We start from the raw sequence: 27,509 nt of genomic DNA, 5'->3' as shown, positions 1-27,509 counted from the left end.
GGCTTACCCACAGCTTGTGGTGATATTGCGGCGCCATTGGTGATACAGTTTGAATGACACTTTGAAGTCAGCTATGCTGTTACGTAATATTCCCGTTGACGTTTTTGACATTTTTCGCGGGCAATATAACACAGTGCGATTGTTATCAGTAATGCGATGGTAATCCCCATGCCAATGCTGACCCACATAATCTCTTCGTTGATGCCAACATATGAGCGTCCTGGGTTCATGGAATAAAAAAAAACAAAAAGAAGGAAAATACATAGATTTTTTATTCAGTTAAGATTTGAAAATGACAAAGGAAAGATGCGAAAAAAGGAATGATTTCGAAGAATAGGATAAATCCCAAAAAAGACCCACATTTATTAATAAAAAGCTATTTGACGCCTATGCTCTTAAATTAAATTTTATGCAAAGCAAATGAGAAAGGTCTAAAGGAAATGTGTTAACTATTTGTATTTTATATATACTGGAAAAATTTTACTATATTACTCTGAAAAAAAATATTGACCTAATATGAAAGATTATGTACCTTATAATTTAGGGCATACACTTTACCTAATATTAAGGTTAAATTTCTTTAAATTAATAAAGTTTTTAATAAAAAGAATTTTTATAATCTTTGCTTCATTTTTTTTTCATTAAATTTAGGATATACGAGGGCAGTTCGGAAACTTCTTAACCTAGCACAAAAAGCGCGGTATAAACAGAAAAAAGTTGAGTTCTTTGAAAACTTCCATCTCTGTTATGAACACATGTTAAATTTTGTTTCGATCTGGCAACTCCTTCATATAGAAACAGGTGTTCAAAAAAGACGCATCCGCAATTTTTTTACAATGGAAAAATTAGAAATGCGTGCTGTCATTAAATATTTACATAAAAAAGGTTTATCGGGACAAGAAATTCATAATAATATGAAAGTGCTCCTTCATATGCAACAGCAAAAAATGAATTGCTGAATATAAACGTGATCGTACAAGCATTGAAGATGAACCACGTAGTGGACGTCCAAAAACAGCAACAACAGAAATTGTACCCAAAGTGCATGATATTTATGGTATTAAATGATCGACGAATAAAAGTGCGTGAAATTGCTAATATCATGGGCATCTCAAATGATCGAGTCAATTTAATTTTGCATGAAGAACTATAGATGAAAAAGCTTTCTGCAAGATGGGTGCCGCATTTGTTAAAAGTCGATCAAAAACGCATAAGAATGAACATTTCTCAAACTTGTTGGGATCGTTTTAAGCGAAATAAAATGGATTTTAAGCGTCGTTTCATAACTGTTGATGAGACATGGAATATGACAAAATTTTCTATTGAAATAAAATTTTGACAAAAGTTTCTATAGAAATAAATATTTTACAAAAATTTCTATAGAAATAAAATTTTGGCAAAATTTTCTATGGAAATAAAATTATGACAAAATTTTCTATAGAAATAAAATTTTGACAAAATTTTCTATAGAAATAAAATTTTGACAAAATTTTCTATAGAAGATTTTTTGTTTGGATTTTTTTATAGAAACAAAATGTTGGCAAAAGTTTCTATAGAAATAAAAATTTGGAAAAATTTTCAATAGAAATAAAATGTGGACAAAATTTTTATAGAAATAAAATTTTGACAGGATTTTCTATAGAAATAAAATTTTGTGCAAAATTTTCTATAGAAATAAATTTTGAAAAAATTTTCTATAGAAATAAAATTTTGACAAAATTTTCTATAGAAATAAAATTTTGGCAACATTTTTCTATGGAAATGAAATTATGACAAAATTTTGGCAAAATTTCCTATAGAAATAAAATATTGTACAACATTTTCTATAGAAATAAAATTTTGTGCAAAATTTTTTTATAGAAATAAAATTTTGTGCAAAATTTTTTATAGAAATAAAATTTTGTGCAAAATTTTCTATTGAAATAAATTTTTAAAAAATTTTCTACAGAAGATTTTTTGTTTGGATTTTTTATAGAAATAAATGTTTACAAAATTTTCTATGTAAATAAAATTTTGGCAAAATTTTCTATGGAAAGAAAATTATCACAAAATTTTCTATAGAAATAAAATTTTGACAAAATTTTCGATAGAAATAAAATTTTGACAAAAATTTCTATAGAAATAAAATTTTGACAAAATTCTACGGAAATAAAATTTTGACAGAATATAAATAAAATTTTGTGCAAAATTTTCTATAGATATTAAATTTGAAAAAATCTTCTATAGAAATAAAATTTTGACAAAATTTTCTGGCCCAAAGGCAAAAATTTCTATAGAAATAAAATTTTGGAAAAATTTTCTATAGAAATAAAATTTGAACAAAATTTCTGTAGAAATAAAATTGTGACAGAATTTTCTATAGAAATAAAATTTTGTGCAAAATTTTCTATAGAAATAAATTTTGAAAAAATTTTCTATAGAAATAAAATTTTGACAAAATTTTCTATAGAAATAAACTTTTGGCAAAAATTTCTATGGAAATAAAATTATGACAAAATTTTCTATAGAAATAAAATTATAACAACATTTTTATAGAAATACAATTTTGACAAAATTTTCTATAGAAATAAATGAGAAAGGGCTAAAGTGGAAATGTGTTAACTATACAATACTTTACTTATTTGTATATTATATACACTGGAACATTTGTACAAATTACACTGAAAAAAAAAATATTGATATTGAGAATGTGCAACTTATATTTTAGGGCACACAATTTACCCAATATTAAGGTGAAATTTCTTTTTGATTAATAAAGTCTTCATTAAAAGAATTTTTATAATCTTTGCTTCAAACATTTTTTCATTAAATGCAGAACAAATGTATTAAAATAGGCCGATAGCCTCTAGTTGCTAGTGCCCGTTTAAATAAGTTTATTGTAATTTGTAATTATAATAAATTAAATAATAAATAAATAATGTATTAAAAATGTGCCTCCATTAAAGGGCAAAATTTTCTTTAGAAATAAATTTTGAAAAAATTTTCTGTAGAAATAAAATTTTGACAAAATTTTCTGTAGAAATAGAATTTTGGCCAAATTTCCTATAGAAATAAAATATTGTACAAAATTTTCTATAGAAATAAAATTTTGGCAATATTTTCTATAGAAATAAATTTTGACAAAATTTTCTTTAGAAATAAAATTTTGACAAAATTTTCTACAGAAATAAAATTATGACAAAATTTTCTATAGAAATAAAATTTTGACAACATTTTCTATAGAAGATGTTTTGTTTGGATTTTTTATAGAAATTTTCTATAGAAATAAGATTTTGACAAAATTTTCTACAGAAATAAAATTATGACAAAATTTTCTGGCCCAAAGGTTTTGACATGTCACCAGAGATATGTATTTCTCTACGTATATAAATAATTGAATGGTTCTAAATCTAATAAGAAAAAGTATATTCGGCCGTAAGTTCGGCCATGGTGGATGGTTCTTATGTACCCTTCACCATGGATTGCGTAGAAACTTCTACTAAAGACGGTCATCCACAATTAAATTACTTGGGTTGCGGCCGATGGCAAGGCATCTTAAAACTTCTTAATATTATCTTCTAAATTGTAAGTAAGTCCATGCGGGATATATAGTAGACAAAAGGAAGGTCGATTAAATACGTACATACTCAATTCTTGACCGGTATATATAAATACGTACATATTCAATTCTTGACCGGTATATATAGGGAAGAAATAATTACGAACGGATATGAACTTTTGTGCGCTAATTATAGATCCAGAATTGAAGGGGGTCACTTTATATGGGGGCTATATACAATTATGAACACGAGACTACCAAAAATGACAGAGTTTTTACTAATTGGTAGAATTCTTCATGTTTTGGAAGATTTTGCAAAATATTCCTCTTCTTTTAAATGGGGGCTATACGTAAAAGTGAACCGATATGGCCCATTTGCAATACCATCCGACCTACATCAATAACAACTACTTGTGCCAAGTTTAAAGTCGATAGCTTGTTTCGTTCGGAAGTTATCGTGGTTTCAGCAGACGGGCGGACGGACATGCTTAGATCGACTCAGAATTTCACCACGATCCAGAATATATATACTTTATGGGGTCTTAGAGCAATATTTCGATTAGTTATAAACGGATTGACAAAGTTAATATACCCCCCATCCTATGGTAGAGGGTATATGTTAAAAAGCAAGCTACCTCTACTGGATGAGTCCTGCGTGAAGTAGTTGTCAGGTCTGTTGGTATCGCAAGACACGCAAAGAGATGACTCGTGATATGAGGTGCATGCCCACAATTCGGTCAAGCATCTTATTAAATTGCCGGGTCCAGAAGTGAGAGGTAATTGTTTAAATATGTGGAGATCAATCAGGCATCTCCACATATTTAAACTAAACCGACTCGTTATCTCTGACAGATCGTGGTGGTCTTTCCAGCGGACGAGCTCCAATGCCGTCGTCATTCCCTCATTACTGTCGCCACCGATCAAGGGATTAATTGAATGCTGGACAACGTTGCCACAACGAAATTTTATTTTGGACCCAATTTTTTCCAAAATCGGACCAAAATTCCCTACAGCGGACCAAATTAAAACGTCGACTTTTTTAAAATTTGGTCGAATTTTAAAGACAATTTTAGTTGATATCCAAAGTCGACATTCAATATTACAGAAAATTTACTTAATATTTCGACTTGGAGGTAGTTAAAGACAACAATATGTCACGCATTTGGTTTATATTGGCATTGCCCCATTAAGAATAATCTCCCGATTTTACTAATTGAGATAATACAATAGATTTTCGAATTTTCATCCAATTTGCTTTGCACCCATAACTTTATGCGGGAAATGTGGTTCATATCGGTCCATATTCTTATATGGGTCAATCCTATTATTATACTTCTTGTGCACATTCGAGTATAGGAGTTAAAATTGTCCAAAAAGATATAAAACCTGGCTTAGAACGAAATTTTCATTCGATTTTCTGTGATTGGAATGTTATCTAATCCCACACTAAAAAAAGCATTAACGGTCGGTTCCAAAGGTTTTGTCTTTACACTAATGATTGTGGTATTGATTCTGAGCCAATGAAGCGGAAAATTGAAGTAAAGACAAATTTACGTTACAATTCACTTGTAAATTTGTTTTGCGTATTGATTCTAGGAATTTTATTAAGTATTCCACCTGTTTTCTTCATGTGCTATCAAAGTCCATTAAAAGTGTTTGAACGACTACTTAAATTTCCATATTTAGACTCGGTTACAAGTGAACAGAATGTTTAATATAACGTTTGAAAATTTACTGAGAGCGAAATGCCTCATATTACACCACAAAATAATTTATACGAAGCAGCCGTCTAATCTATACAGCTACATCCGATTTGCAAGATCGAACCGAGGTCTGAAAATAATTCACCCTAGGATTAAATACCTCGTATCTGAAAGATAATTTCTAGTACACAATTACCGTCTTTGGAACGCATTACCACCTCGGATACAAACTATTAGCAATGCTAAAATATTTAAAAACCAAATTTTCACATTTCTATCTTAATATTATTTTGATATATGTCCTTAAATTAATTAATTATTTTTTTATTACATTATTAAAATACTTTGTATTAGAATATTATTTTCTGATATTAATTTTGAATTGATTTATCAAAATTAAGCTGGTACTGTAAATTATAAGATATAAAATCTTGTTGTACTAGCGCCACAGAAAAAGCAATAAATAATTAATTAAAAATAATTAATTTTTTTTTATGTTTCAAGTAAAAAACGACTTTAAAATAAAGTGTTAAAAATATCTCCGACTTTTGGAAAAGGACACAAACTTTATATTAGAGAAATGAGTCTTCTATGCTAAGCAAAATTCGCATTTGTATTTTTAGGACATGAAATCTTCGGCCTCACGCCAATATCTTTTTCAGTGCATAGATACTATTGAATATGTGATAAAAATTTTAAATACTAGAAATAAATTATAGATTTTTCCAAGTTTATGAAAATGGCCCAAAATGGGCTAAATTCCGTTTGATCCTACCATCGGACCAAATTTAAAAATTTGAGATCTTTTGGACAAATTTTGGTCCGATCGGACCAAAATAGCTACGCTGATGCTGGACTTTTCTGAAATCGCACCGGATGGGCCTGGCTCAGGTGTCTTGGAGTGACGTCAATGGCAATCCGCGTCGCAGTATTCTGCACCGTTTGATAAATACGTGTGAATTCCAAAGACACATACCCTCAGTCACCCATTGCTAGACATCATCACCTGGGCCGACTTAGCTTTGAATGTGTATAGTTCAATTAAATTTTCGTTTTCAAGGTATTTATACGACTTTATATCAGTTTTGCACGAAGTTTACCAATATAAACTGTATTTTTGCATGTCAGACCTCTTTCATAAGCAAAACAGCGAAAGACCTTCACCGAAAAGACATAAGTACCTTTTGGCTTAAAGCAGTACTTCTCCGAAGTTCGTTCAGTATAATTTTCCAAAATCGTGAACGGACGGTAAAAAAATACAGCAGAAAAGTTCACGAAAAATCAAAATGGAATGTTCACGGTTTCGTCCACGGGCGTTCACGATTTCATGAACGCTTCCGTTTTTAAGGAAACTCAGCGCTAACAGCCGCTTTAGCATTGTACCACCGAGTTACGATAGTGAATTTTTTATATTTTTTTTTTAGAAATTCGTAACCATTGCGTTTTCAGGTCATGAACGAAGGTTGTTGTTTTTTCGTTGTCAGATTGACACCGTCTGTTTTCCGTTTGACATCACATGTGTGTTTATTCACTTTCATGAACGGATCGTTTTGAAACATGCACGCCGTTCATGGTGAGGGCCCCATGTTAATAATTCTGCATATCTTTTACTGTTAGAGACAAGAAATTAAACATTTTCATTGAAGGTGATCCTGCGATAAAAACTGGGTATCGCATTGTCGGTACAACGTTACTTCGAATTTTCGAATTCACATTTTATACAATTTTATTAAAATTGTATCAAATATCGGTCGGAGAAATTTCATTTGAATATTGAAAAAAAAACAAATATTTATGCCTACACTGAAGCATGTCTATAGCATTGTCTTTATACCAATGATTTTGGTATAGACTTTATAGAAAAGTGTATCGTCTTTTGCACAAAGAAAAAATCTTTATAGAAACGAATTCGTATTTTGAGAACATGATATCTTTGATCTCACGACAATATTGTAATTAATTTACTTAAAGTTGCCGAAAAAATTATTTACTTATTTTTTCATTTCAGCGTTTGCATTACAGTTTGGTTTGAAATTTTCTAAAATTATCCTGCATTTACTTCCTGGAGAGTTCACGTTTTTATACCCTCCACCATAGGATGGGGGGTATATTAACTTTGTCATTCCGTTTGTAACAAATCGAAATATTGCTCTAACACCCCATAAAGTATTCCGGGTCGTGGTGAATTTCTGAGTCGATCTAAGCATGTCCGTCCATCTGTCTGTTGAAATCACGCTAACTTCCGAAGGAAAGCTATCGACTTGAAACTTGGCATAAGTAGTTGTTATTGATGTAGGTCGGATGGTATTGCAAATGGGCCATATCGGACCACTTTTACGTATAGCCCCCATACAAACCGGCCCCTAGATTTAGCTTGCGGAGCTTCCATAATTATATATAGTCCCCATATAAACCGATCCCCAGATATGACCCCCGGAGCCTCTTGGAGGAGCACAATTCATCCGATCCGGTTGAAATTTGGTACGTGGTGTTAGTATATGGTCTCTAACAACCATGCAAAAATTTTCCATATCGGTCTATAGTTATATATGTTATAGCCGATCGCCAATCAACAAAAATTGGTTCATATCGCCAAAAATAATCTACCAAAATTTTATTTCTATAGAAAACTCTGTCAAAATTTTAGTTACTATAGAAAATTTTGTCAAAGTTTGATATCTATAGAAAATTTTGTCAAAATTTTATTTCTATACAAAATTTTGTCAAAATTTTATTTCTATAGAAAATTTTGTCAAAATTTTATTTCTATAGACAATTTTGTCAAAATTTTATATCTATAGAAAATTTTGTCAAAATTTTATATCTATAGGAAATTTTGTCAAACTGAATTATATACGTATTTAATCGGCCTTTTTTTTTTGTTTAATATATATTACAATTAAGAAGACGGTGTTAAGAAGTTTTAAGATACCTTGCCATCGGCAAGTGTTACCGCAACCCAAGTAATTCGATTGTGGATGGCAGTCTTTAGTAGAAGTTTCTACGAAATCCATGGTGGAGAGTACATAAGATTCGGCCTGGCCGAACTTACGGCCGTATATACTTGTTTAGTGTAGATTTTTTTCTGCTTGTAGACTTCATATCACGAACATTTTCTTTTAATGGCCCAAGATTCATTGATTTTCCTGCCACCGCAATGAAGCTGTACAACAAATAGGCCTTTTTTCTTGCATGTTCTAATCAATTACATGTTTCTGTCGAGTTGTTAATTGATAACAAATGTTATTATGGTTTCAGGAAATGAAAACTAAATTGCATTGCCATATAAAAGATGGACGCAGTGCAAAGATCTCTGCATAAGTGTAAATCACACATTGTCCACAATATTATTGTAAAGTATAGTTCACATTATGAAAGTTTGTAAGTTCATTGCGATATTATTAATTACAAAATTTTTTGTAACAATTATTGATCCTTTATAGACTTATTATTTATACTTGTGGTCTTTTGGGTACCACATTCTATTGAAGCATTGGCTAATTGTTTGCTGCATAAAGATGGAGAGGTTATACCTGATCGTAGAAGTTGTTCGAGCTACTATGTGTGTATCAATGGCAAAGGTTTAAAAAGACACTGTGCTCGTGGTCTATATTTCGATGTACATTCGGGAAGTTGTAATTTAGCCTATTTAGTCGATTGTGCGGCCAGCAGATTTGGTAAAGGATTTTTAAAAAATGATCCGCCATGTGAGGAACACACTACACCAAAACCCTGTACAACGACTCCGAAACCGTGCACAACGACTCCGAAACCGTGCATAACAACAACACCGACACCGTGCAAATCGACAACAACAACACCACCTCTATCCGACCCAACAACAACAACACCACCTCTATCCGACCCAACAACAACAACACCATCATCCGGCCCAACAACAACAACAACACCATCATCCGGCCCTACAACAACAACACCATCATCCGGCCCAACAACAACAACACCATCATCCGGCCCAACAACAACAACACCATCATCCGGCCCAACAACAACACCACCATCATCCGGCCCAACAACAACAACACCATCATCCGGCCCAACAACAACAACACCATCCTTCGGCCCAACAACAACACCATCATCCGGCCCAACAACAACACCATCATCCGGCCCAACAACAACACCATCATCCGACCCAACAACAACACCATCATCGACAACAACGACAAAGGCATGCTCGCTTTCTACAACAACACCAAAAACATGTAGTACAACAACACCTAAACCGTGTAAATCGACAACCGGCCCGACAACAACAACAGCAACACCATCATCCGGTCCAACAACAACAACACCATCATCCGGCCCAACAACAACACCATCATTCGGCCCAACAACAACAACATTATCAGGCCCAACAACAACGACACCATCGTTCGGCCCAACAACAACAACACCATCATCCGGCCCAACAACAACACCATCATACGGCCCAACAACAACAACACCATCATCCGACCCAACAACAACACCATCATCCGCCCCAACAACAACATCATCATCCGGCCCAACAACAACAACAACACCATCATCCGACCCAACAACAACAACAACACCGTCATCCGCCCCAACAACAACACCATCATCGACAACAACGACAAAGACATGCTCGCATTCTACAACAACACCAAAAACATGTAGTACAACAACACCTAAACCGTGCAAATCGACAACCGGCCCAACAACAACACCATCATTCGGCCCAACAACAACACCATCATTCGGCCCAACAACAACAACACCATCTTCCGGCCCAACAACAACACCATCCTCCGGCCCAACAACAACAACACCATCATCCGGCTCAACAACAACAACACCATCATCCGATCCAACAACGACACCATCATCCAGCCCAACAACAACACCATCTTCCGGCCCAACAACAACACCATCATCCGGCCCAACAATAACACCATCATCCGGCCCAACAACAACACCATCATCCGGTCCAACAACAACACCATCATCCGGCCCAACAACAACACCATCTTCCGGCCCAACAACAACACCATCATCCGGTCCAACAACAACACCAACAACCACTTGTAGAACAACAACAAAGACATGCTCACATTCTACACCAACCCCAAAACCATGCACGACCACTACTACATGCAGAACAACCACTACATGTTTACCCTCACATATCAGTCATATCGATAATAACGCTCACGGATCCCATTCGGAACTTAAGTATTTAGCCTCTAGTAGAGATTGTGCGAATTTGGCTGATGGAACAATGCTGCTGGATAAAAGACATTGTCGCCGCTACTATGTTTGCACTAACAAACGCGCAAAGATTCATCGTTGTCACATTGGCAGTTGGTTTGATAGAAAAACGCACACTTGTCGTTATCGCAAAGATGTTACGAATTGCGTCGCAGGAAGAAATTAGAAGAGAACTGAAATAGTTACACACGTAAGAAGAGCAATCAATGTAAGGAAATGATCGAAAAGCAATTAATGTTAGAATTCTTAAGTATTGTAGTATGGATTATGTATGAGATATATGTATATTATTAATAAATGCATAGCAGCAATAAAGCTGAATTATCAAAGAATTTTTTTATACGATCACAACACTAGTCAGAAAATTTCGATTTTAGCACGAAAATCGCTTTACAAATTGCAAGTGGTCATATGGGCAAAAAATCGAGATTTCGTTAATTTGTGGATTTGCCAGCTTGTTTTTGTTTACAAAGAGAAAACGTAAACATGGGAACATTTTTTTTTGTTTAGACTGCACGCAGAGAAGGAATATGAACATGGAACATGTTTGTCGCAGCCATGATAGTTTCTCGAAAATTATGTACCTGATTTTGACAATCGTGTATATGTTTGTAGAGAAAACAACATTTTTACGACAAAAAGTACTATGTTCTGGTAAATGTAGAAAATGTAACAAACGTCGCAAACCCAAAATATTTCTTTTTGTACCCACCACCATAGAATGGTGAAGGGGGTATAATAAGTTTGTCATTCCGTTTGTAACACATCGAAATATATATTTCCGACTATATAAGTATATATATTTTTGATCAGGGAGAAATTCTAAGACGATATAAGTATGTCCGACTGTCCGTCTGTCTGTCTGTTGCAATCATGCTACAGCCTTCAATAATGGCGCTATCGTCCTGAAATTTGGCACAGATTCGTCTTTTGTTTGTAGGCAGGTCAATTTCGAAGATGGGCTATATCGGTCCAAGTTTTGATATAGTCCCCATATAAACCGACCTCCCGATTTGGGGTCTTGGGCTTATAAAAACTGTAGTTTTTATCCAATTTGCCTGAAATTAGAAATCTAGAGGTATTTTAGAACCATCAAAAAGTATACCGAAAATGGTGCCTATCGGTCCCTGTTTTGGTATGGCCCCCATATGGACCGATTTCCCGATTTTGCTTCTTGGGTGTCTAGAAAGTGTATTTTCTATCCGTTTTGCCTGAAATTGGAAATCTTGAGGTATTCTAGGACCATAAAGATGTGTGCCGAAAATGGGGTGTATCGGTCCATGTTTTGATATAGCCACCATATAGACGAACTCCAGATTTTATTTCTTGGTCTTCTATAATCCGTAGTTTTAATCCAATTTACCTGAAATTTGAAATCTAGAGGTACTCTAGGACCCTAAAGACGTGTGCCGAAAATGGTGAGTACCGGTCCATGTTTTGATACAGCCACCATATAGACCGATCTCCATATTTTATTTCTTGGTCTTCTAGAATTCGTAATTTTTACCCAATTTTCCTCAAATCGGAAATCTAGAGGTATTCTAGGAAAATAAAGAGATGTGCCGAAGTGTAGGTCCATGTGAGTATAGGTCCATGTTTTGATATAGCCCCATATTGCCTGAAATTTGAAATCTAGAGGTATTCTAGGACCTTAAGGAGGTGTGCCGAAAATGGTGAGTATCGGTCCATGTTTTGATATAGCCCCCATATAAACCGATCTCCCGATTTTACTTCTTGGGCTTCTAGAATCCGTAGTGTTTACCCAATTTGCCTGAAATTTTAATTATAGAGGTATTCTAGAACCATAAAGATGTGTGTCGAAAATGATGAGTACCATGTTTTGATATAGCCCCCATATAAACCGATCTCCCGATTTTACTTCTTGGGCTTCTAGAATCCGCAGTTTTTACCCAATTTGCCTGAAATTGGAAATCTAGAGGTATTCTAGGAAAATAAAGAGATGTACCGAAAATGGTGATTATCGGTCCATGTTTTGATATAGCCCCCATATAAACCGATCTCCCGATTTTACTTCTTGGGCTTCTAGAATCCGCAGTTTTTATCCAATTTATTTCATCATTTTCTTGCACACTTAACATACAAGAGGTGTTTATGATTCCTCTAAAACTCAAACAAAAAATGGTTCTTATAAATTCAGAATCTGATCTAATCTTCATAGGTAAAATCTTTGCATTTATCTGTTGGAAGCGCACTGGTTGAACTAATCTGCGTGGGAAAATCATCAAATTATATTTGATTCATGGTGGTGGGTATTTAAGATTCGGCCGGCCGAACTTACTACTGTATATACTTGTTTTATTCTAACGATATAATTCGTTTGCGCATTAAGAATTCGTTTTGGATCTGAAACACTACATTATTAGAAAAATTGGGGGCTACACCCTCATTGTGCTAAAAAAAAACATTTCGTCGTGGGTTCAATCCCTGCTCCGACCTAATATCATTATACCCTAAACCACATAGTGGTCAGGGTATAATAAGTTTGATCGGCCAAATAATGTGCCTACCAGAAATATTGATTTTAGACCTCATAAAATATATACCGATCAACTCAGAATCACCTCCTGAGTCGATCTAGCGCTTGGTGTCCGTCCGTCCGTCTGTCCATGTATTTGTTGTTCACAGGATTCCGGTCGCAATTATTAACCGATTTTGATGAAATTTGGTACAGGGAGTTTTTGGGCACAAGGACGAACGCTATTGAATTTGGAAGAAATCGGATCAAATTTAGATATAGCTCCCATATATATGTATCGCCCGATTTCGACAAATGGGGTCACGTTGCGCGTTTTTAAAAACGGATCGTCACCAAATTTGGCAAAAGGTAATCTTTTCCATCGCCCTTCAAGTCTGCAAAATTTCATCCAAATCGGTTCAGATTTAGATATAGCTCTCATATATATGTATCGCCCGATTTTCCACAAATTTGGCCACAAAACCTTTATTTATCAACCGATCTTACTCAAAGTTGGCTAAATATAATCTTCTATAGCACTAACTGTATGTGCACAATTTCATCGAAATCGGTTCAGATTTAGCTATAGCTCCCATATATATGTACCGCCCGATTTTTCTAAATTTGGCCATAAAACCCTTATTTATCAACCGATCTTACCCAAATTTGGCTAAATGTAGTCTTATATAGCACTAACTATATGTGCAAAAAATCATCGAAATCGGTTCAGATTTAGATATAGCTCCCATATATATGTATAGCCCGATTTTCCCAAATTTTGCCATAGAACCCTTATTTATTAACCGATCTTACTAAATGTTGGCTAGATCCAGTCCTCTATAGTACTAACTATATGTGCACAATTTCATCGAAATCGGTTCAGATGCAGATATAGCTCCCATATATGTATCACCCGATTTTGAAAAATTCGCCCCTAATAACCTTATGTTTGACCATACAGGCCTCATTTCTTAACTGATCTTACTCAAATCTTGCACAAGGTAACCTTTTGTGGTATTAATCAAACCCGCAAAATATTATGCAAATTGGTTCAGATTTAGGTATAGCTTCCATATATATGCATCGCTCGATTTTCCCAAATTTGGCCATAATACTCTTATATATTAACCAATGTTACTCAAATTTCAAAGTTTGATGTACTAGCCGATCGTACTAATACGTACTTGTAGCTCTTACATAAGAATATTGCTCGATTTTTACAAATTTGTATTTATTACCCACACTAATTTAACAATTTTCTCTTTTTTAATAATGGGCTCAATATTAGTGGCATACTAACTCCGTAGGCGCAATATTCTAATATTTAGCGTCTTGTATGGACGTAGGGCCACAATGTAGGACATTTTCACTCAACACAATTTGTAATAATTTTTACATTTTGGTGGCTCTAGAGGAGGAAATTAGAAGCCGGCAAGGCTTGATCTTTAACAATGTGTGGTAAACTTTATTCCAGTAGAGAATTTTGTCAACATTTTATTTCTATAGAACATTTTGTCAAAATTGTATTTCTATAGAATTTTTTTTCAAAATATTATTTCTATAAAAAATTTTCTCAAAATTTTATCTCTGTGGAATTTTTTCTCAAAATTTTATATCTATAGAATTTATTGTAAAAATTTTATTTCTATAGAAAAATTTCTCACAAAAATTTGTTTATAGAAACTTTTTCTAAAATTTTATTTTTATAGAGATTTAACAAAAAAGATTACTAATTTGGGTAGAATTCTACCAACTGTGGCAACCGTGGTGGTAATACAAATTTATATTCTAAGTTATATACATTGCATATTAATGTTTTAAGATAATAAAGTACTTAGAACCATTTTTGTTTTGTAAAATTTTTTAAATTTAACGAAAAATATAGTAGGGAAAATTGTTTGGGAATGTATGGGAAAGTAGGGAACTTTTTTTGTCCTTGTAGGGTAAACCGAACATTTTCCGTGGCAACATTGACTATGAGCTATAGTCAGATTGACACAAAGCACCCATAGACATGTACCCCTTAATTTTCTTAAATATGCAACTGCGGTTTATCTCCCAGTCCTATATGTTACCCAAAAATGCTTATGATTACTAATTCTGTAATGGTGGTTTAGGGTATGATATAGTCGGTCCCGCCCGACTTTCTACTTTACTTACTTGTTTTTTTATTACTTTTATTTCTACATATATTCCGAAATGGACTAAGCTTTTGGATAAAATATATTTTTTTATTGCAAAAATAACAATATTGCAACAAAAAATATGTTTGGTATAAAAGTTTTAGAAGAAATTCATATACGTTTTATACAGGTATATGACGTTTTCGACGTTTACAACTTTTTGACTGTAGAAAACCCAAACAATTGCTACTTGGATCACAACATATACAGTCAGCAAAAAAGTTGTACACCAATCAATTTGAAACAAATTGTGACATGACATGAAAAATATGGAGTAAATATATATGTATTATGCCTTAAATTAAAGCTTGAGATCCCAGGTACATTATAGAAAGAAAATTAATTCAGATTTAATTCTGTTTAAAACGAGTTAATTTCACTTGGCCAAAAAAACTTGTACACTAAAAATAAATTTAAATTATTGATTTAAACACTAAATATTACAAATCTTTAATATTTTGTATGGTAGCCCTTAGTGTTTTCTACTGCCTGGAGCCTATTTGGTATTGAGTGGGTTAGGGTTTTCGTCAAATCTACGGAAATTGAGCTCCATATATCCATAAGGACGTTTTTAAGAGTTTATTTGCTAAAAATGTTAAAGTTATTCAGCTTTGTTTTCAAATATGTCTACAGGTGTTCAATAATATTCATGTTCGGGCTCTGCGGAGGGTGAGGTAATACTTTTTTGGTGTTGTATAGCAAGTACTTCGTAACAATATGGGACGAATGCATGGGGTCACTATCTTGGACAAACACAAATCCGTCTTCCAGATCCAATTTTTTGGAGATTCGGCCAAATTATTCTTCAGTATACGTAAATTATCTATTTTTTGTATATTTCCTTCAAGAAATATGAGGTTTCCAACGCCATTTGCATGCCGTAACATGCCCACCTACGTGGTTAACAGTATGTGTAATATTTCGCGTCAGCCAGGCATGGAATTCACGTCAGATAGACATCGAATTCGATTATATCTAGCTACTTACTCGATGGTGCAATGAAAGCTTGGAGGGACATTTTCGACCAAGAAACCCCAGAATATTTTGAATTAGAGTTGGGAGTTCGCGAACGAACTAGTTCAATTGAACTGTTCACTGAAATGAGCGATCTGAACTAGTTCACATATATTGTTCTTTTCCTTTCACCATGTCAGTTTAGTTAATTAAGCACATTGTACTCGTATCAGTTTGTTCGCTCAGATATTTTCGTTTTACTTGATAAAATGTTCTGCCTCTACAAAGAAGAGAATAACCCCAACATTTCCCCAATTAAAATTTTAATTGGATTTTAAAATAGTATATACAGCAGGGCCGAATCTTAAATACCCAACACCATGAATCAAATATAATAGTTTACTTTGACAACTCATCGTCGTAGCGGGTTACTTCATAATATATAGCATTTTAGGGGGTTTGATGACAAATCTTCTCCCAAGCAAATCAGTTCAACCAGTACGCTTCCCGAAGAATAAAGTTAAAGATTCTACCTATGAAGACCAGCTCAGATTCTGGATTTATGAGAACCAATTTTGTTTGAGTTTTAGAGAAATCAGAAACATATCGTGTATATGCTGAAATAACGCCTTGATTTGAAGTCCTAGAAATAAATTTGGGAGTTAGGTTTATATGGGGCCTATACCAAAACATGGACCGATACGGACCATTTTCGACACACCTCTTTAAGGTCCCCAAATACCTCTAAATTTCCAATTTCAGGCAAATCGGATAGATCGGTCTATATGGGGGCTATACCAAAATGTGGAGCAATAGGCTCCATTTTCGACACACCTCTTTATTGTCCTAAATACCTCTTGATTTTCTATTTGAGGAAAATCTGATAGAAAATACAGTTTCTAGACGCCCAAGAAGCAAAATCGGGAGATCGGTCTATATGGGGGCTATACCAAAACATGGACCGATACGGACCATTTTCAACACACCTCTTTAAGGTCCAAAAATACCTCTAAATTTCCAATTTCAGGAAAATCGGATAGTAAGAAGCAAAATCCAAGAAGCAAAATCGGGAGATCGATCTATATGGGGGCTATACCAAAACATGGACCGATACGGACCATTTTCGATCTTTATGGTCCTAAAGTACCTCTAGATTTTCAATTTCAGGCAAATCGGATAGAAAATACAGTTTCTAGACGCCCAAGAAGCAAAATCGGGAGATCGGTCTATATGGGGGCTATACCAAAATAGGGTCCAATGGGCACCATTTTCGGCACACCTCTTTATGGTCCTAGAATACCTCTAGATTTTCAATTTCAGGCTAATTGGACAAAAACTACGTTTTATATAAGCCCAAGACCCCAAATCGATAAATCGGTTTATATGGGGACTATATCAAAACTTGGACCGATATAGCCCATCTTCGAACTTGACCTGCCTGCACACAAAAGACGAATCTGTGCCAAATTTCAGGACGATAGCGCAATTATTGAAGGCTGTAGCATGATTACAACAGACAGACAGACAGTAGGACATGCTTATATCGTCTTAGAATTTCTCCCTGATCAAGAATATATATACTTTATATAGTCGGAAATAGATATTTCGATGTGTTACAAACGGAATGACAAACTTATTATACCCCCCTCACCATTCTATGGTGGTGGGTATAAAAAATGTGAATTAAAAATTTAATCGAGTCAACAAATTGTTTAATTGAAGCAAAAATCAATCACAAAATTAATTATATCAATTAATTTTTTAATTGGATCAATGACATTTTTAATTGACTATGGTGATTGATACTATCATTTCTGTGATTGAAGATATTTCAATTAAATATTAAATATTAAATTGAGGACAACAAATATTTTTTTTGTGTACGCTTTTTTGCACATAAGCTGTTCGGGATTCTTTTCGCATGTTTTTGGGATGAATAAATCAGCGCAAGGCTAATATGTAATATCTATGATGAACTGTAAAAAAGCACAACAGAATTTGAATTGAACCAGTCACTGACCGGAAATGAACAGCTAGTTCGTTTATTGAAAAAGAGCCAATGTGAGCGATCACTACACTGAACTATAATGCCTAACACTATTCTCAATTTGCGAATGAGGGATGTAAAGTTAGCATTTTTTTTTAATAAATACAATCTAACAATACACGCAAAGGAAAAACTTTTGGAAATCGTGTACCGAAAATGTTTTTTTGGAGTTTTTTTTTTGAAATTCTTCGAAAATTTTGGACTTTTATCACCAAAATTTTTGTTTGTTTTTGCAATAACAAAACCTAATTTTTGATGCAAAAGCACAGACTATTTCGTTTAGATCAAGCCCTGTTCTTTTCTGACTGTAAGTCTTTAATAAGATACATTTTGAAGTTTCATAGTAAAAATTTAATCTGGTAGTATGGTGTTCGATTGAAGCAGGAATTGAACACGGTGGCTAACTAATTATATGTTTCTATTAAATAAAGTTTCTTTAATCGGATCGTGGGCGCCGAAAGCTATGCTATATAAATATGTATAACTGTTTGACTCTTTGCGTTGCTTGAGCGTTGATGGCTATATCGATAATTGTCTGTTGATCACAATAACAGTTACGTAGCCCAGTGGATAGTGTGTTGGCTACATATTGTATTGTCCGCGGATCGATTCTCCGTTCAGGCGAAAGGTAAAATTTAAAAAAAAATATAAAATCGAATAATTTCTTCTACATTGTTCACACAAAAAAAAATTCTGATTCAATCACGAAATTAATTGATCCAATTAATTTTTTAATTGAAATTTCTTCAATCACAGAAATGATAGTATCAATTAAAAAATTAATTGAAGGTCAATTAAAAAATTAATTGATCCAATTAAAAAATTAATTGATACTATTAATTTTTGTGATTAATTTTTGTTTCAATTAAAAAATTTGTTGATTCAATTAAATTCTTAATTGAATATTTTTTAAAACTCAATTAGAATTTTAATTGGAAAAAATTTCGTGAAATTTTTTTCTGTGTTTGTATTACAGAAAAAGGTGTAAGAACAAAAAAACCTGGTGGAAGTGTGAGGAAAGATGCAAATAGCCAGATTTTTTTGAGTTAGTCTTTATGGAATTGTTTTTACATCCTGTGTAAAAGAATACACTTTTATCACAAAAAGTATATACTGTTCTTCGAAATAAACTTCCTTACAGCGAAAATGCAAATGGGAAACGATATTTGTTTGTCTAAAATTTCGTTTGAGAGTAAATATTTATTTTTTTGCGTGTACGACCACAAACCGCTTTCATTTTTTGCATTATCCCTGCACCGCCACCCTGTATGATCACAACATTTTTCTTTTCTCCATTTATGATCTTGTTTTCCCTCATAGATATTATTACGACAATATAACCTGTCCATTAAGATGTTTTCAAGGTGTGGACAAAAACAATTGTTATTGACATCGCCATTGCATTTCCGCAATTTATCACAAAGATTGCATATAGGAGATGTTCCATCTGAAAGGTTAAACATGTTTATAGTATTGCGGTGTTTAATAATGCATTCCTAGAGATAATTAGCACGTGCTATGTGGTATGTTACATTCTACAAAATATTCCAATAATTGATAACCAATTTCCATATATATGGAAGCAATTTTCATAACAAAGCTATGAGTTGCTGTTTGATAAAGTGGGAAAAGGGTTTTCTTCGATCAATAATTGTAACAATGAAATCAGGTACGGCACTTTTTGATTTTCTCAATGCATTGGAAAATCGAATTAGTTCTAATATTTTCAGCTCACTTGAATTTAGCTATATTTTTGATGCTTCTTGCAATAAAGCTAAGCCATGGTCACCATCATGAAAATGACGTCCACGATGATATGGAATCTGAAGAATATGATGATTCAATGGAAACAACCACCGAATGTATAATCGAATTTACTACATCTACACCTGATTTTACAACAGGTGGAACCACACAATCCGTCGAACCACTAAAAACTCGTAACGATTGTGCTTTTTTGCCTGATGATACGATCCTTGCCGATAGCCGTCATTGCCGTCGTTACTACATTTGTCAGAGAGGGCGAGTTAGCCGCCTCCGTTGTTCGGTAAAGCAATGGTTTGATCGCAATACAGGAACGTGTCGCGATCGTCATTTGGTTAACAATTGTCCCAGCAACAGATCCTAAATACACCAAATTACCCTAATTTTTGTAACATTTGTAAGGCTTAATAAACAGAATGTTAATGCAAATTGAAATTAATGTTTTTATGTTCACACAGAGAAACAATGTGATTATGTTAAATATGATTCTTCCAGGGGATACGTTTAACATATTTGTCACAAAAAATATTGCATTCACGCCAAACATACGAATCAGACCGAGTTAGGAGTTCAGGAGTCGGAGCCGGAGTCGTAAAAATTTTAGTCGACTCCGACCCTGTCCAAACAAAGTTGGACAAACACCAAAAAGTTTTTTAGTGGTGGATTATCCTCTCTCAGTAATGCTGGTGGCAAGAGAATGAAGCCGCCGAGTCGCGCCGCCGATTTCAGTCGTCACCGACATTTTTTTTGCCAGTCAATAATGTTATTACCAATTATTCAATGTTGAAGGAAAACGTGTTTTTTTATACCCTCCACCATAGGATGGGGGGTATATTAACTTTGTCATTCCGTTTGTAACACATCGAAATATTGCTCTAAGACCCCATAAAGTATATATATTCTGGGTCGTGGTGAAATTCTAAGTCGATCTGAGCATGTCCGTCCGTCCGTCTGTTGAAATCACACTAACTTCCGAACGAAACAAGCTATTGACTTGAAACTTGGCACAAGTAGTTGTCATTGATGTAGGTTAGGTTAGGTTATGTGGCAGCCCGATGTATCAGGCTCACTTAGACTATTCAGTCCATTGTGATACCACAGTGGTGAACTTCTCTCTTATCACTGAGTGCTGCCCGATTCCATGTTAAGCTCAATGACAAGGGACCTCCTTTTTATAGCCGAGTCCGAACGGCGTTCCACATTTCAGTGAAATCACTTAGAGAAGCTTTGAAACCCTCAGAAATGTCACCAGCATTACTGAGGTGGGATAATCCACCGCTGAAAAACTTTTTGGTGTTCAGTCGTAGCAGGAATCGAACCCACGACCTTGTGTATGCAAGGCGGGCATGCTAACCATTGCACCACGGTGGCTCATTGATGTAGGTGGGATGGTATTGCAAATGGGCCATATCGGTCCCCTTTTACGTATAGCCCCCATATAAACGTGCCCCCAAATTTGGCTGCCGATCCTCTAAGAGAAGCAAATTTCATCCGATCCGGCAGAAATTTTGTACATGGTGTTAGTATATGGTCTCTAACAACCATGCAAAAATTAGTCCACATCGGTCCATAATTATATATAGCCCCCACATAAACCGTTCCCCCGATTTGGCTTGCCGAGCGTCTAAGAGAGGCAAATTTCATCCGATCCGGCTGAAATTTGGTACATGGTGTTGGTATATGGTCTCTAACAACCATGCAAAAATCGGTCCACATCGATCCATAATTATATATAGCCCCCATATAAACCGATCCCCAGATTTGGCTTGCGGAGCCTCTAAGAGAAGCAAATTTCATCCGATCCGGTTGAAATTAGGTACATGGTGTCAGCATATGATCTCTAACAACCAAGCAAAAATTGACCCACATCGGTCCATAATTATATATAGCCCCCATATAAACCGAACCCCCAATTTGGCTTGCGGAGCCTGTGAGAGAAGCAAATTTCATTCGCTCCGGCTGAAATTTGGTACATGGTGTTGGTATATGGTCTCTAACAACTATGCAAAAATTGGTTCACATCGGTACATAATTATATATTGCCCCCATATAAACCGATTCCCAGATTTGACCTCCGGAACCCCTTGGAAGGGCAAAATTCATCCGATTCGGTTGAAATTTGGTACGTGATGTTAGTATATGGTATCCAACAACCATGCAGGAATTGGTTCATATCAGTCCATAATTATATATAGCCCCCATATAAACCGATCCCCAGATTTGACCCCCGGTGCCTTTCGGAGAAGCAAACTTCATCCGATCTAGTTGAAATTTGGTATGTGGTGGTAGTATATGATATTTAACAACAACGCCAAAAGTGGTCCATGTCAGTCCATAATCATATATAGCCCCAATATAAACCGATCCCGAGATTTGGTTTTGGAGCCACTTGGAGGAGCAAATTTCATCCGAGTCAGTTGAAATTTGGTACATTGTGCTAGTATATGGCCGTCAACAACCATGCCTAACTAGGTCCATATCGGTCTATAGTTATATATAGCCCTCAGATAAATCGATCCCCAATCACACAAAAATTGGTCCATATCAAGTTCTATATAGCCCCCATATAAGCAACCCCCATATTTCAATTCTGGCTCTCTACGTATCGTGCAAATCCATATCAAATCGTAATTAATTGTAGACTTACCTATACATACCTTTTTGTCTAATATATACACTAACTAACAATTTTAATTTCAATTTAAGAAGTTTTAAGATACCCAATAAATTCGATTGTGGATGACAGTCTTTCGTAGAAGTTTCTACGCAATCCATGGTGGAGGGTACCTCCAGAATATTGCAAGAAGTAGGTTAGGTTAGGTTATGTAGCAGCCCGATGTATCAGGCTCACTTAAACTATTCAGTCCATTGTGATACCACAGTGGTGAACTTGTCTCTTGTCACTGAGTGCTGCCCGATTCCATGTTAAGCTCAATGACAAGGGACCTCCTTTTATAGCCGAGTCCGAACGGCGTTCCACATTGCAGTAAAACCACTTAGAGAAGCTTTGAAACCCTCAGAAATGTCACCAGCATTACTGAGGTGGGATAATCCACCGCTGAAAAACTTTTTGGTGTTCGGTCGTAGCAGGAATCGAACCCACGACCTTGTGTATGCAAGGCGGGCATGCTAACCATTGCACCACGGTGGCTCCCATCCAAGTAGGTACAATCAAAAGTAGTAGCAAAAGTAGCAAAGGTCTGCATACAAAATAATAAAGAACCGAAAATATGGATCCAACTTGAATTTTTTTTGAGATGTCCGAGTTTGACTTGTGCGACCATTTTGAACTACATAAAGTTTTTTCCATATATTTCACTTTTGAATTAATGAATTTGAATTTTGTTTTCTGTTTTTAAAAGCTTAATAAAATTACACTTAAAACGTTAATAAAAAATTTTCCTGATTCAATCACGAAACTAATTGATCCAATTAATTTTTTAATTGAAATGTCTTCAATCACGAAAATGATAGTATCAATCACAGTTCTAATTGGGCATAGAAAAAATTCTTGATTAAAAAATTAATTGATTTCATTAACAAATTTCAATTAATTTTTAAATTGATTCAATTAAAAATTTAATTGATGTTGATTGCAAAACTCAATCAATTTGTTAATTAGAAAATGTAACTATTTCCTGTAACTATTTCCACTTCCTGTGTCAGTGCCCAGCTTTATCCTTTAGAAGAAACAAGATACTGGGCTCCCTTTTCTTTCAGGCTCTCACTGATCTGCGGGAGTGCAGCTTAAGGAACATATGTTACTTGAATTCATCAGGGCCTCTGGTTGGTTATTCTGAGATTTTCTTCAAAGAGGACGAGCAGGCGGAAGGAGAAAGATTGAAAAATCTTTCTCTCCCAAGCAGATCAGATCAACCAGTCCACTTTCCGATATAAATTTAAAAATTTTACTTTTGAAGACTATATGATATTCTGGATTTATAAGAACCATTTTTGTTTGCGTTTTAGAGGAATCATTAACATCTCTTGTAAGTGTACAAGAAAATGATGAAATATCGTCTTGATTTGAAATCTAAAATATGTGGATTTTTACCCCCATTATTTAAATGATTACGAGAAGTAAAATCTGGAAATTTTACATTCAGTGTCAAGCAATTTTCATGATCAGTGCGCCTGATAAAGAAGTGAAATCGGTATATATGGAGGCCTTATTAAATGGACCGATAAAAACTAAATCGTTAACACGTTTTTGTGAGTCTAAAATACCACTTTATTTACAATTTCAGATAAATCGGATAAAAACTACGGAAAACCAAGGAGTTAAAGCGGAAGATACTCACCGTTTTCGGAACCCCTCTTTATGGTCCTAAAACACTTCTAGATTTAAAATTTCAGGCAAATTGGACAAAAACTACTGTTTTTAGAATACCAAACAATAAAATAATTTTTTGCACACCTATTTATAGTCCTAAAAACCTCCAGATTTTCAATTACAACTACGGGTTCTACAAACTAGAGCTCGATCGAAGCATCGGCTTCGGCATTCTGCCAAAAATCGATAATCGGCCACGAATCGGTCTTCGGCGTCAAGAGGCCGATTAACCGAAGTCGAAGTTTTTTGAAAAATTTACTTGATATTGAAATATCCAAGTCTCAGTCAAAACACCCAGTACAAATAATACGTTAAAAAAAAATATAAACAAGTATATACGGCCGTAAGTTCGGAAGCTTATGTACCCTCCACCATGGATTGCGTCGAAACTTCTACTGAAGACTGTCATCCACAATCGAATTACTTGGGTTGCGGTAACACTTGCCGATGGCAAGGTATCTTAAAACTTTCTAACACCGTAATACCATATATACCACATAGTCCATACGTGGTATATATTAAACTAAATAAGGCTGATTAAATACGTATATAATTAAGTTTAAAGTTTCTATAGAAATAAAATTTAGAAAAAATAAAATTTTGACAACATTTTCTATAGAAGTAAAATTTGGAAAAAAAAATTCTATAAAAATAAAATTTGGAAAAAATTTTCTATAGAAATAAAATTTTGACAAAATTTTCTATAGAAATAAAATTTTGGCAAAGTTTTCTATAGAAATAAAATTTTAACAAAATTTTCTATAGAAATGACATTTTGACAATGTTTTCTTTAAAAATAAAATTTTGGTAGAGTATTTTTGACTCGAGTGGCAACCATGATTATGAACCGATATAGACCAATTTTTGTGTGATTGGGGATCGGCTATATATAACTATAGACCGATATGGACCAATTTTTGCATGGTTATTAGCGGCCTTATACTAACACCACAATTTCAACCGGATCGGATGAATTTTGCTCCTCCAAGACGCTCCGGAGGACAAATCTGGGGAACGGTTTATATGGGGGCTATATATAATTATGGACCGATATGGACCAATTCTAGCGTGTTTGTTAGAGACCACATTCTAACACCATGTTCCAAATTTCAACCGGATCGGATGAATTTTGCTCCTCCAAGTTGCTCCGGAGGACAAATCTGGGGATCGATTTATATGGGGCTATATATAATTATGGACTGATACGGACCAATTCCTGCATGGTTGTTGGATCCCATATACTAACACCACGTACCAATTTTCAACCGGATCGGATAAATTTTGCTCCTCTAAGAGGCTCCGGAGGTCAAATCTGGGGATCGGCTTATATGGGGGCTATATATAATTATGGACCGATATGGACCAATTTTGGCATGGTTGTTAGAGACAATATACTAACACCACGTACCAAATTTCAATCGGATCGGATGACTTTTGCTCCTCTAAGAGGCTCCGGAGGTCAAATCTGGGGATCGGTTTATATGGGGGCTATATATAATTATGGGTCGATGTGGACCAATTTTTGCATGGTCATTAGAGAACATACACCAACACCATGTACCAAATTTCAGCCGGATCGGATGAAATTTGCTTCTCTTAGAGGCTCCGCAAACCAAATCGGGGTATCGGTTTATATGGGGGCTATATGTAATTATGGACCGATATGGACCAATTTTTGCATGGTCATTAGAGAACATACTGGTGTTGGTGTATGTTCATCCGGATCGGATGAAATTTGCTTCTCTTAGAGCAATCGCAAGCCAAATTTGGGGGTCCGTTTATATGGGGGCTATACGTAAAAGTGGACCGATATGGCCCATTTACAATACCATCCGACCTACATCAATGACAACTACTTGTGCCAAGTTTCAAGTCGATAGCTTGTTTAGTTCGGAAGTTAGCGTGATTTCAACAGACGCACGGGCGGACGGACATGCTCAGATCGACTCAGAATTTCACCACGACCCAGAATATATATATACTTTATGGGGTCTTAGAGCAATATTTCGATGTGCTACAAACGGAATGACAAAGTTAATATACCCCCATCCTATGGTGGAGGGTATAAAAATCTTGTTTTGTCACTAAAATATCAAATGAATTACATTTTATTGTTGCATTTATGCATTTGTTTAAATAAATATTCTAATATTGAACTAAAAAACACCAAATTTCTTTAATTACAAATTTGAGGAAAATAATCGGCTTCGGTCGATTATTGCTTTTTTTTGCCGAACATCGGCTTCGGCCAAAAAAAACCGAGCTCTACTACAAACCCAAAAAGTAAAATCGGGAGATCGGTCTATATTGGAGCTATACTAAAACATTCACTTAATTCTAGATTTCAAATTTCATGCATATTGGATAAAAACTACGGATTCTATAAGCCCAAGAAGTAAAATCGGAAGTTCGGTCTATATGGGGGCTATACCAAAACATGGACCGATATTCACCATTTTCGGCACACCTTTTAATAGTCCTTAAATACCTCCAGATTTCCAATTTCAGGCAAATTGGATAAAAACTACGGTTTCTATAAGCCTAAGACCCCAAATCGGGAGATTGGTTTATATGGGGACTATATCAAAACCGATATAGCCTATCTTCGAGCTTGACCAACCTGCAAACAAAAGACGAGTTTGTGCCAAATTTCAGCACGATTGCTTCATTATTGACGACTGTAGCGTGATTACAACAGACAGACGGACAGACGGACATCATTATATCGTCTTAGAATTTCTCCCTGATCAAAAATATATATACTTTATATAGTCGGAAATCGATATTTCGACGTGTTACAAACGGAATGACAAACTTATTATACCCCCGTCACCATTCTATGGTAGTGGGTATAAAAATGGACCATTTACCCGCTTGTTACACAGACAACACTTTCGCATTTTCCGTTGAATTTTGTTTTTCCGAATTTCAAATACAATTTAAATTTAAGACGTTAATTACAACAACATAATTTAAAAATGTCAACAATATTTTTGACATTATGATGAGCCGTTCAAAGTCACCTGACGGAATAAGGCTACCTTATAATCATTGTATCATGGGAAGTCCTACCCCCATCCGCTGTATTACCAAGACATTGTTCCTTCCGATTACCGCTCATTCCGCTTGTTAAATTGTAAGGGCCGATGTTGAATGTGAACCACACCTAAACGCCAAGTTTTATTCCGAATTTTATTTGACATTTCTCTATTTCAGACTTACTCAATTTGAATCATGGAGAGATACACAATCCAACAA

General features: G+C 34.8%; 2 protein-coding genes across 2 annotated transcripts in view; one reads left to right on the top strand and one right to left on the bottom strand.

The window, feature by feature from the left end:
- Nucleotides 1-71: 71 nt before the first annotated feature.
- LOC142232431 (uncharacterized) overlaps nt 72-27,509 on the bottom strand; it is a 231,730-nt gene continuing 204,292 nt past the window's right edge. Inside the window, exon 4 of the mRNA XM_075303249.1 lies at nt 72-220. Coding sequence (XP_075159364.1) covers nt 72-220 — 149 coding nt within the window. The remainder of the gene's footprint in view (nt 221-27,509) is intronic.
- LOC142228929 (uncharacterized) lies at nt 8,537-20,353 on the top strand. Its single transcript, XM_075299449.1, has 5 exons — nt 8,537-8,622; nt 8,685-10,657; nt 19,475-19,608; nt 19,711-19,823; nt 19,885-20,353. The coding sequence occupies exons 1-5, from the start codon at nt 8,613-8,615 to the stop codon at nt 20,280-20,282; spliced, it is 2,628 nt and encodes an 875-aa protein (XP_075155564.1). The 5' UTR covers nt 8,537-8,612; the 3' UTR covers nt 20,283-20,353.

The sequence above is a fragment of the Haematobia irritans genome, chromosome 3, assembly GCF_050003625.1.
Source record: "Haematobia irritans isolate KBUSLIRL chromosome 3, ASM5000362v1, whole genome shotgun sequence".
Lineage (NCBI taxonomy): Eukaryota > Metazoa > Arthropoda > Insecta > Diptera > Muscidae > Haematobia > Haematobia irritans.
This window is presented reverse-complemented; position numbering and strand designations above follow the sequence as displayed.